This window comes from Musa acuminata, chromosome BXJ1-7 (assembly GCF_036884655.1).
Source record: "Musa acuminata AAA Group cultivar baxijiao chromosome BXJ1-7, Cavendish_Baxijiao_AAA, whole genome shotgun sequence".
Classification (NCBI taxonomy): Eukaryota; Viridiplantae; Streptophyta; class Magnoliopsida; order Zingiberales; family Musaceae; genus Musa; species Musa acuminata.
The window spans coordinates 29,971,817-29,983,951 of NC_088333.1; the positions used below are offsets into that span (position 1 = coordinate 29,971,817).

At 37.2% G+C, this 12,135-nt stretch overlaps 1 protein-coding gene across 1 annotated transcript; it reads right to left on the reverse strand.

The window, feature by feature from the left end:
* Window positions 1-1,117: 1,117 nt before the first annotated feature.
* LOC135679019 (uncharacterized) lies at window positions 1,118-10,708 on the reverse strand. Its single transcript, XM_065192364.1, has 3 exons — window positions 10,316-10,708; window positions 6,965-8,601; window positions 1,118-1,396 (listed from the first exon to the last, which is right to left on the reverse strand). The coding sequence occupies exons 2-3, from the start codon at window positions 7,983-7,985 to the stop codon at window positions 1,392-1,394; spliced, it is 1,026 nt and encodes a 341-aa protein (XP_065048436.1). The 5' UTR covers window positions 7,986-8,601; window positions 10,316-10,708; the 3' UTR covers window positions 1,118-1,391.
* Between the last annotated feature and the right edge of the window lie 1,427 nt (window positions 10,709-12,135).

The following is a 12,135-nucleotide window of genomic DNA, read 5'->3' on the forward strand; positions in this document are numbered from 1 at the left end:
TTTGGATGAATCACTATGTGAATCATTTGCCAAATGTATTAGTCATGAATTTGAAATGAGTTTAATGGGTGAATTAACTTTCTTTTTAGGATTACAAATCAAACAACTTATTGATGGTATATTTCTTAACCAATCTAAATATGCATTAGAATTGTTAAAATGATTTAACATGGATAATTCAAAAGCAATAAACACCCCTATGAGTACTTCGACTAAGTTAGATATGGATGAAAATAGTGAAAATTTCGATCAAAAAACATATAGGGGAATGATAGGTAGTCGACTCTACCTCACTGCGACTAAACTGGATATTATGTTTAGTATAGGACTTTATGCTAGGTTTCAATCTAATCCTAAATTATCTCATCTTAAGAGTGTTAAAAGAATATTTAGGTATCTTAAAGGAACTCCAAATTTAGGATTGTGGTATCCAAAATCTGAAATTTTTGATTTAATAGCTTATGCAGATGCTGATTTTGGCGGATGCAGGATAGATAGAAAAAGTATATCCGGAACATGACAATTTTTAGGACATGCACTTGTTTCTTGGACTTCCAAGAAACAAAATTCAGTTGCACTATCTACGGTGGAAGACGAATACATTGATGCAAGTGTATGTTGTGCACAAGTTGTTTGGATGAAAAATATATTAGAAGACTATGGAATTCACTTCAAAAACGTTCCCATAAAATGTGATAATACTAGTGTCATATGTCTTACCAAAAATCAAATTCAGCACTTTAGAAATAAGCATATCGATATTAGGCATCATTTCATACGCGAACATGTCCTTAACAATAATGTTGTTTTAGAATTTATTGACACAAAGCATCAATTGGCAGATATTTTTACAAAAGCCTTAAATAAAGACCAATTTGAATTCATTAGAAGGGAACTAGTGTCACGCCCCTAAAAATATCCATGATATTTAAAATTTTTCATCACAACTAACCCAGGATCCAAACACACATTTGAGGTCACTAAGAAAACATTCAGATCAAGAATTTCACTTCTATAATTTACCAATTCATAACCCTGTGCAATTCATAAACATAGCACACATCACTCGATAATTTATACAATCTGAACTCAACACATCAAAATAAATACCACAATATAAATCCACAAGTGGGGAAATCTATGCAGTCACCACAATCATCGATTTACCATAAGTTCATATCATTACACGAATTTAATTTAACATTCCAAAACCCTATACATGAGGGATCCTTTAACTTACACAAAATCCACCGGTTTAGATTCATAGTCACATTTCATTAGATGCAAGGTAGCTTATACACAACTACATATATGCTAACAAAAGTTCTGCCCAACGTCTTCTAAATTTTCCACTGCCTCAGCCCATTCTTAACATTTAAGCAAGCGATACGCTATCCTGAAAAATTTATCAACAAATGGGGTGAGCATAAAGAGCTCAGCAAGTGACTAACATATCCATATCAAAATAGTACAATTTCCAAAGAGATGCAGTTTCAAACACAAAGCAGAATATACGATTTCGTATACATATTATCATTAGGAGCAGAATCATAATTGTCCTTTTTAATCATACATATTTGGTTCCTGACAGATGGGGCATAGAGTAATTGGAGCATATCAGAAACAAAGGAAACATATCGGAGCTTATCAATGGCATATAAAATGTTCCAAATCACATCAACGACATATGGAACATTACGAAGCAAAATCAACAGTGAATGAAGCATTTCATAGCATATCAAACTCATATGTCATACCAAAGCTCAAACGTCGTCCTTGACGTTGCAATCATATCATAACTATCCAGAGTACGAACAGAAATAACTCACAAAAACTCTGGATATCATATCAAACATATAGAGGGTGTAGTGGGATCTCAGTCAGAATGTGATTCATCCATTTCTGAATGACCACCTGACAAAAGTCTCCCACGTCTGGGAGCTCCATCCACCCACGTCTAGGTGAAGTCAAAGGGGCCGGCAGAGCATCGCAGGCTCTAAGCAATATCCCACAAAGCGGGACCCCACAAAGCGGGCAAATAGCGCATATCAGAATATCCCACAAAGCGGGACCCCACAAAGCGGGCAAATCAGCGCATACCCTTTACCATTTCTGGCAAAGGTCCAGACAATCCCACACACCAGAGTACAAGAAGGCAGTTTCAACAATAAGTAGCATATAACGGAAGCACACGCGGAACAACCAAACGTACATGTGCCTTTTTCAAAAGCAATGTGATGCAAGGAACAAATCTCTCACAAAAGTATTGATTTTAGGAAAGAAATGAAAGCAAGAGTGTACAAGGATTCCAAGCAATCATAATCAGCTCAATTCCAATAAGAAGATTAGGCGAATTCAAGTATCCAAAGGAAATGGAACAGAATACGCGAAATCGACCAAAGCTCGATTTCGGACAGAATTCCAGTGGCACATCAAACAAATATTTTCAGAATTACAATTATGCTCCAATACCCTTAAGAAGGCTATGGTTGAACCATATATCAGTCTATATTCGGATGGAACAGATTTCATATGAAACAGGGCTCCCAACACATAGTTACCTCTGATTTGGTAACATAAGGTCAAAATCACATTCACTGGTTTGCAGACTTTATAGGATCGGATTCAACAGACGATAGAGTGAGCAATTGAACTCCAAAATTTTCAAACTATACGTCAAAAGAGAGAATTTCAAGTCTAGTTTCAGATAAAATCAGTTTGGTACAAATCAGAATTTTCAACAGGGAGTTATAGGCGTTTTAGTTTCGAAAGGTCAGAAATCTTGAACTCTGTTTTACAGCGTCTATAGGCTCTTTTGAAACAATTTTTTGGGTAAGTATTCGGTGTCCAAAATCTACAAAATCGGTGTCAAAAGAAAGACATACGAGTCTAATTTCAAACAAAAATAGTTCCTGCCTGAATTCTTATTCTGTACTAAAACTTAGGGCCGACACAGTGCTTAGGGGTCAGTTTACCGAAAACTTTCAGAATCCATAGTTCTATGTCCAAAGAGGAACATATCAGTTTCTAAATAAAAATCTTCCAATTTATTTTGAATCAACATAAAAACAGAGTCAAATACTTATGTAGGATGGGGTTAGAACACTTGCCTTTGAAAATTTTGATCCCCAATGAAAAGATTAAAGCAAGAACCCCAAAAGCCCCAATTTTCTCTCTTCTTCTTCTTCTTCTTCTTCTTCTTCTTCTTCTTCTTTCTTTCCCTGATCACCCACGAGCTGCCTCCTCTGCTTCCTTAACAACGAAGGCAGAGAAGCTTAAGCGGTGGAATTTGTCATTTGGTGCATTTTGCAGTTTAGTCCTTGTTTTTATCATATTCACGATTAGGTCCTTAGGGTTTACATATAGGTCCTCAGATTCTTTCTTTTTCTCTTCTTTTTTTTTTTGAACAGATCTCCCAAATCTTAAAAATAAGTTACCTCTAATTCATACTCTATTTCTTTTGTTAATTAAAATAGATGCTTACATTATCACCAAAAATTTATACGAACATTCGGAAATGAGGGGTGTTACACTCTCCCCCCCTTAAAAGAAAAATTTAGTCCTCTAAATTTATCGTACCTCTATTCGATGAAAATACGAGGATACACCTTTTTCATTTCCTCTTCTAGCTCCCAAGTTGTCTCTTCTCCAGAATGATGTCTCCAATTTACTTGAACCAGTGGGATGACCCGATTCCTTAGGACTTTTTCTTCCTTATCAATAATCTGAATAGGCTCTTCCACATAGGATAAATCTTTATCGAACTCCACCAGCTCATACTTAATGATGTGAGAAGGGTCATACATATACTTTCTAATCATCGAGACATGAAATATATCATGGACATGGCTCAATGCTGGTGGTAAGGCAATCTTGTAAGCGACAGAACCAACCCTCTCAAGAACCTCAAAAGGTCCAATAAATCTTGGGCTTAACTTTCCTTTCTTCCCAAACCTTATAATGCCTTTGGAAGGGGAGACTTTTAAGAATACAAAATCTCCGATTTCAAACTCAATATCTCGTCTCCTATTATCGGCATAACTCTTTTGACGACCTTGAGCAGCTTTTAACCTTTTCCTTATAACTTGAATTTTCTCGGTAGTTTCTTGTACTAGGTCCGGTGCTAACAACTTTCTGTCCCCAACTTCTTCCCAACATATAGGTGTTATGCACTTTCGCCCATATAAAGCTTCATAAGGAGCCATCTGAATACTTGAATGATAACTATTGTTATACGTGAACTCAACAAGTGAAATATCCTTATCCCATTCACCTTTCCAATCCATAACATAGGCTCTAAGCAAATCCTCAAGTGTTTGAATTGTTCTTTCTGACTGACCATCAGTCTGAGGATGATATGCAGTACTAAACTTAACTTTAGTGCCCATCGACTCATGCAATCTTCTCCAGAATCTAGAGAGAAATCTAGAGTCTCTATCAGAGATGATCTCCTTTGGAACACCATGAAGTCTTACTATTTCACTGACATATAAATCTGCAAGTCTATCAAGCGGATAAGTCATATTAATCGGTAGGAAATGTGCAGATTTTGTTAACCTATCAATGATAACCCAAATAGCATCATGCTTCCTCGAGGTTCTGGGTAGTCCTGAAACAAAATCCATAGTAATACATTCCCATTTCCATTCAGGTATAACTAAAGGTTGCAGCAACCCTCCAGGTCTTTGGTGTTCTACTTTGATTTGCTGACATGTTAAACATTTTGAAACATACATTGCAATTTCCTTCTTCATGCCTTCCCACCAATAATAACTTTGAAGATCTCTATACATCTTAGTGCTCCCAGGGTGTAGGGCGTACTTTGAAGTATGACTTTCATTTAGGATTTGATTCTTGATATCTAGTTCATTTGGTACACATACTCTCTCCCCAAATCTCAATAGGCCATCCTTTGAAACTTGAAATTGTGGCTTCAATTCTTTTTCTACTTCACTCCTCAAGTAGATTAAGTGTGGATCTCGTAATTGTCCCTCCTTAATTTGTTGCATAAGATCAGACTGCACTTGAATGGAGGCCATCAAAATCATCGAGTCTTGCTCTTTCCTCAAAGCTTTCAAATCAAAATTTTCTTCTATTAGCTTCCATTGCTTCACGACCAGACTAGCCATAAAACTTGTAGATTTCCTACTAAGTGCATCAGCTACAACATTGGCCTTGCCTGGGTGATAACGGATGGTACAATCATAATCCTTCAGAAGTTCTATCCATCTTCGCTGCCTCATGTTTAACTCTTTCTGAGTGAAAATATATTTTAAACTCTTGTGATCAGTGAAGATTTCAAACTGTCGACCATACAAATAATGTCTCCAAATCTTTAGAGCAAAAATGATTGCTGCTAATTCCAAATCATGAGTTGGATAATTCAATTCATAACCTTTAAGTTGCCTAGAAGCATAAGCAACTACTCTCCCTTCCTGCATCAAAACACATCCTAGGCCCTTTCTTGAAGCATCAGTATAAACTACAAATCCCTCACTACCACTTGGAATAGTGAGAATAGGGGCACTAGTTAATCTTCTTTTTAACTCTTGAAAGCTTTGCTCACAATCATCGCCCCATACAAATTTCATATTCTTCTTAGTGAGTTTGGTGAGAGGTTGAGCAATTCGAGAAAATCCCTCCACAAATCTCCTGTAATAACCTGCCATGCCCAAGAAACTTCTAACTTCTGTTACATTTGTTGGTACTTCCCATTCAACTACAGCTTCTATTTTCCTTGGATCAACAGATATGCCCTTCCCTGAAATCACATGGCCTAAGAAAGCAACTTCATTCAACCAAAATTCACATTTGCTGAACTTCGCATACAACTTCTTTTCTCTTAGTATGGACAGCACATCTCTCAAGTGTTCCTCATGCTCCTGATTATTCTTTGAATACACCAATATGTCATCAATAAATACAATTACACAGATATCCAAGAGCGGTTGAAATATCCTGTTCATTAGTTCCATAAAAGCTGCAGGGGCATTAGTCAAACCAAAAGGCATCACTAAGAATTCATAATGACCATAACGAGTTCTAAAAGCTGTTTTTGAAATATCCTCCTCCTTGATCTTTAACTGATAGTAACCTGACCTCAGGTCAATCTTAGAGAATACTTGTGCACCCTGCAGTTGATCAAACAAATCATCAATTCTAGGTATAGGATATTTGTTTTTGATGGTCACCTGATTCAACTGTCTATAATCAATACAAAGCCTCAATGTTCCATCCTTCTTCTTCACTAAAAGTACCGGAGCACCCCATGGGGATACACTGGGTCGTATGAAACCCTTATCTAATAATTCTTGTATTTGCTTCTTTAATTCTTCTAGCTCAAGTGGTGCCATTCTGTAGGGAGGCTTAGATATTGGGGTTGTACTGGGGGCTAGATCAATAGCAAATTCACCCTCTCTATCTAGAGGTAAACCAGGCAAGTCATCTGGAAATACATCAGGGAATTCTTTGACCACTGAAATTTCATCTAGGTGGGTTTCCTGATTTGAATGCTCCTTTACACACACCATATAACAAAAACAACCTTTCTGCATAAGATGATAAGCTTGAAGTGCGGATATTAAGCAAGGAGGCAAATCATGCTTAATGCCCTCAAAGAAAAATATAGGCTGATCTGGTATGCAGAAGGTAATTATTTTTTTGTAACAATCAATACTAGCGTGATGAGAAGATAACCAATCCATGCCGAGTATAATATCAAAGCCCTGGATCTCTAGAAGAATCAAATCAGCAAGGAATTCGTGGTCTCCAATAGAGATCAAACAAGATGGGTAGACCAAGTTTGTTGCCAATGAATCTCCAACAGCAGTTGTTACATATAACATATAATCCAGGGGTTTAGGTGGAATATCCAAGTGACAAGCAAAGTATTTTGAAACAAACGATAAGTTGGAGCCGGGATCAAACAAAACTTTTGCATTTCTTTTAGAAACATGAAGAATACCTTCCACCACTGATTTAGAAGCTCTAGAATCTTGTTCAGTGATAGCGTATACTCTAGCATGGGCTGAGGGTCTAGGAGACAGTGGCTCTCTTTTCCTGTTCAGTGGGCAATCTTTTATTTGATGACCTAGCTTTCCACAATTAAAACATGCTCCAGTCACCCGAAAACACCGACTTGTCTCATGATTTAACCCGCATTTTTCACATAACTGAGTCCTCCCCCATGGTTTCCTTTTCTCAAATCCAGATGTCTTAAACCTCTTGTTACTATCTTCGTATTCATTTACTCTCCTGCTTTTGCTAGTAAATTTGTCCCTTTGGTTCTTGCCAATGATTTCTTGAATTTCCTCCATGTCTCTTTCAATTTTCAAGGCTCTTTCTACCGTATCAGCATATGTTTGTAATTTTAAAGCTGACATTCGGCTTCTTATTGCCGGCCGTAATCCCCTTTCAAACCTTCTTGCCTTTCTAGATTCATCATCAGTCATATGTGTGGCAAACCTGGAGAGCTCAGTAAATTTAGATTCATACTTTGTAACCGTCATACTTCCCTGGATAAGATTCAAGAACTCCAATTCTTTTTGCTCTCTCATGCAATCTGGAAAATATTTGTCGTAAAACTTTTCTTGGAATAACTTCCATGTCATTGGCTCATGTTTAATTTCAGACATCCTCTTAATCATTCTCCACCAGTGTTCAGCTTCTCCTTCCAGCATAAAGGTGGCAAGAAAAACCTTTCGTTCATCAGAGTAACTTAAGGCATCAAATATTTTCTCTATCTGCATCATCCATCGTTCCGCCACCATTGGATCAGATTCACCACTGAAACTGGGAGGACTAAGCTTCTTAAACTGTCCAATTCCCAACCCCGTCCGGTTTGATGTCTCTATTCCATCATTACTTCCTTGTTGGACAGGTTGTTGTTGTTGTTGCATCACTTGTGCCATAGTCTCCAAAGTCCGCATAATACCACTCAATTGATCAGTAGTAGATGCAACAGGAGAACCAGATGATCTCGTCATCCTTGCTTCCTAAAACATCAAAAGAACATTTTCTTTAATCAATCTCTAAATGATAGTCAATAAACCTCAAAAAACATAATATTCTTAGTGATTCTCAAATCATGCTCTGATACCACCTCTGTCACGCCCCTAAAAATATCCATGATATTTAAAATTTTTCATCACAACTAACCCAGGATCCAAACACACATTTGAGGTCACTAAGAAAACATTCAGATCAAGAATTTCACTTCTATAATTTACCAATTCATAACCCTGTGCAATTCATAAACATAGCACACATCACTCGATAATTTATACAATCTGAACTCAACACATCAAAATAAATACCACAATATAAATCCACAAGTGGGGAAATCTATGCAGTCACCACAATCATCGATTTACCATAAGTTCATATCATTACACGAATTTAATTTAACATTCCAAAACCCTATACATGAGGGATCCTTTAACTTACACAAAATCCACCGGTTTAGATTCATAGTCACATTTCATTAGATGCAAGGTAGCTTATACACAACTACATATATGCTAACAAAAGTTCTGCCCAACGTCTTCTAAATTTTCCACTGCCTCAGCCCATTCTTAACATTTAAGCAAGCGATACGCTATCCTGAAAAATTTATCAACAAATGGGGTGAGCATAAAGAGCTCAGCAAGTGACTAACATATCCATATCAAAATAGTACAATTTCCAAAGAGATGCAGTTTCAAACACAAAGCAGAATATACGATTTCGTATACATATTATCATTAGGAGCAGAATCATAATTGTCCTTTTTAATCATACATATTTGGTTCCTGACAGATGGGGCATAGAGTAATTGGAGCATATCAGAAACAAAGGAAACATATCGGAGCTTATCAATGGCATATAAAATGTTCCAAATCACATCAACGACATATGGAACATTACGAAGCAAAATCAACAGTGAATGAAGCATTTCATAGCATATCAAACTCATATGTCATACCAAAGCTCAAACGTCGTCCTTGACGTTGCAATCATATCATAACTATCCAGAGTACGAACAGAAATAACTCACAAAAACTCTGGATATCATATCAAACATATAGAGGGTGTAGTGGGATCTCAGTCAGAATGTGATTCATCCATTTCTGAATGACCACCTGACAAAAGTCTCCCACGTCTGGGAGCTCCATCCACCCACGTCTAGGTGAAGTCAAAGGGGCCGGCAGAGCATCGCAGGCTCTAAGCAATATCCCACAAAGCGGGACCCCACAAAGCGGGCAAATAGCGCATATCAGAATATCCCACAAAGCGGGACCCCACAAAGCGGGCAAATCAGCGCATACCCTTTACCATTTCTGGCAAAGGTCCAGACAATCCCACACACCAGAGTACAAGAAGGCAGTTTCAACAATAAGTAGCATATAACGGAAGCACACGCGGAACAACCAAACGTACATGTGCCTTTTTCAAAAGCAATGTGATGCAAGGAACAAATCTCTCACAAAAGTATTGATTTTAGGAAAGAAATGAAAGCAAGAGTGTACAAGGATTCCAAGCAATCATAATCAGCTCAATTCCAATAAGAAGATTAGGCGAATTCAAGTATCCAAAGGAAATGGAACAGAATACGCGAAATCGACCAAAGCTCGATTTCGGACAGAATTCCAGTGGCACATCAAACAAATATTTTCAGAATTACAATTATGCTCCAATACCCTTAAGAAGGCTATGGTTGAACCATATATCAGTCTATATTCGGATGGAACAGATTTCATATGAAACAGGGCTCCCAACACATAGTTACCTCTGATTTGGTAACATAAGGTCAAAATCACATTCACTGGTTTGCAGACTTTATAGGATCGGATTCAACAGACGATAGAGTGAGCAATTGAACTCCAAAATTTTCAAACTATACGTCAAAAGAGAGAATTTCAAGTCTAGTTTCAGATAAAATCAGTTTGGTACAAATCAGAATTTTCAACAGGGAGTTATAGGCGTTTTAGTTTCGAAAGGTCAGAAATCTTGAACTCTGTTTTACAGCGTCTATAGGCTCTTTTGAAACAATTTTTTGGGTAAGTATTCGGTGTCCAAAATCTACAAAATCGGTGTCAAAAGAAAGACATACGAGTCTAATTTCAAACAAAAATAGTTCCTGCCTGAATTCTTATTCTGTACTAAAACTTAGGGCCGACACAGTGCTTAGGGGTCAGTTTACCGAAAACTTTCAGAATCCATAGTTCTATGTCCAAAGAGGAACATATCAGTTTCTAAATAAAAATCTTCCAATTTATTTTGAATCAACATAAAAACAGAGTCAAATACTTATGTAGGATGGGGTTAGAACACTTGCCTTTGAAAATTTTGATCCCCAATGAAAAGATTAAAGCAAGAACCCCAAAAGCCCCAATTTTCTCTCTTCTTCTTCTTCTTCTTCTTCTTCTTCTTCTTCTTCTTTCTTTCCCTGATCACCCACGAGCTGCCTCCTCTGCTTCCTTAACAACGAAGGCAGAGAAGCTTAAGCGGTGGAATTTGTCATTTGGTGCATTTTGCAGTTTAGTCCTTGTTTTTATCATATTCACGATTAGGTCCTTAGGGTTTACATATAGGTCCTCAGATTCTTTCTTTTTCTCTTCTTTTTTTTTTTGAACAGATCTCCCAAATCTTAAAAATAAGTTACCTCTAATTCATACTCTATTTCTTTTGTTAATTAAAATAGATGCTTACATTATCACCAAAAATTTATACGAACATTCGGAAATGAGGGGTGTTACAACTAGGCATGTTAAATTGTCCCTGAAAATAAGCTTGTTTGAATGTATTTTCTGAAAAATGTCTCATCCTTTTCTGTTCTTCTATGGATTTGACTTCATCATTCTCCTTTGATTCAAAATGACATATTAAAGTACAACTCATTATCTTAACCTATCTTGAGTCACCTTTGAAAAACAAAAGGGGGAAGAAAGGATTTTTTTTCCTTCTTCCGCGGAATGCCAACGATGGCACCGCCAGAACCGGTGGTAGCACCGCCTGAGCGCTCGGGCACCAGGCGGTGGCACCGCTCGAGACACCCTTTAAAAACCGAAGGGTTTGGGCCGGCGGTGACACCGCCCCCAACCTGTGAAGGCCTCACTCAAACTCTCCCAAAATCTTTCTAACTCTCATTCTAACCTCTAGAAGTCTTGGAGAGGGATTCTTATTGGTCCAAGCTCTCCATCCTCCAAGAAACACTCCATAAGGTAAAATCTTTCCTTCCTCTTCTCATAATTTTACCTACTCTTGACAATTTCATATTTTTTGATCTATCATCTTATCTAGATAATGGCTCATAAGAGATCAAAAGGGAAAAGGATTGAAGGAGATTCATATGACCACGATCTTTTTAGATCCAAAGAAGTGGCTCTTAGGTTTCCAAAATTTGAAACAAGATGTATCCATAAGGGTAAACACGTTGATCTCGATGAACTAAGAAACTTAGAACCCATTAGGTGGTTTGCTCATCAAGAGGCCCTACCTCTCCTACAAATAGATGAACCAATTTATCCTAGGTTAGTTAGGCTCTTTTATGCAAACTTATTGGTAGATGACGATAACCTAAGTACTTACCTTATAGGAACACAAATTAGGATTTTTGATAGTACTATTTGTGAACTAATTGGAATCACTGAAAAAGATAGGGGCTGCTATTTTAGAGGTAAATGAGATGTTAATATAATCGGAGCAACTTACTCTGAAGCTGTCGAAACTATTTTTGTAAATTCGGACCTTGGAATAATACCCAAGAGTTGTGAACACTTACTACCCTTTAACTCTAAAATTCTTTATCATATCATAACAAGTATACTATTCCCTAAGCAATTTCATCTTGATGAAATGAGTCAAATAGAGATAAGCACCATGTATTGGATTATGACTGGTCAACATAACTGTTTTGGATACCCAATCCGGCAACACATGTAGGATATTATAACTAAAGATACTATGTTGTCATATGGGGGGTTAATCACTAAATTTCTTCTTGCTCATGACATTTATATCCCACCCGATGAAGAAACAATTCAAAGTGATAGATATAACATCATCAATAGAAATCTACTGAAAAGACTTAGGTGCACATTTAACAATGGTATATGGGTAAGGCAACCTAGAAGGACTAATCCTATTCCCCCACTA

Bases quoted from the DNA above. Each gene is read 5' to 3' on its own strand.
- LOC135679019 (XM_065192364.1), bottom strand. From the start codon at position 7,985: ATGACGAGATCATCTGGTTCTCCTGTTGCATCTACTACTGATCAATTG.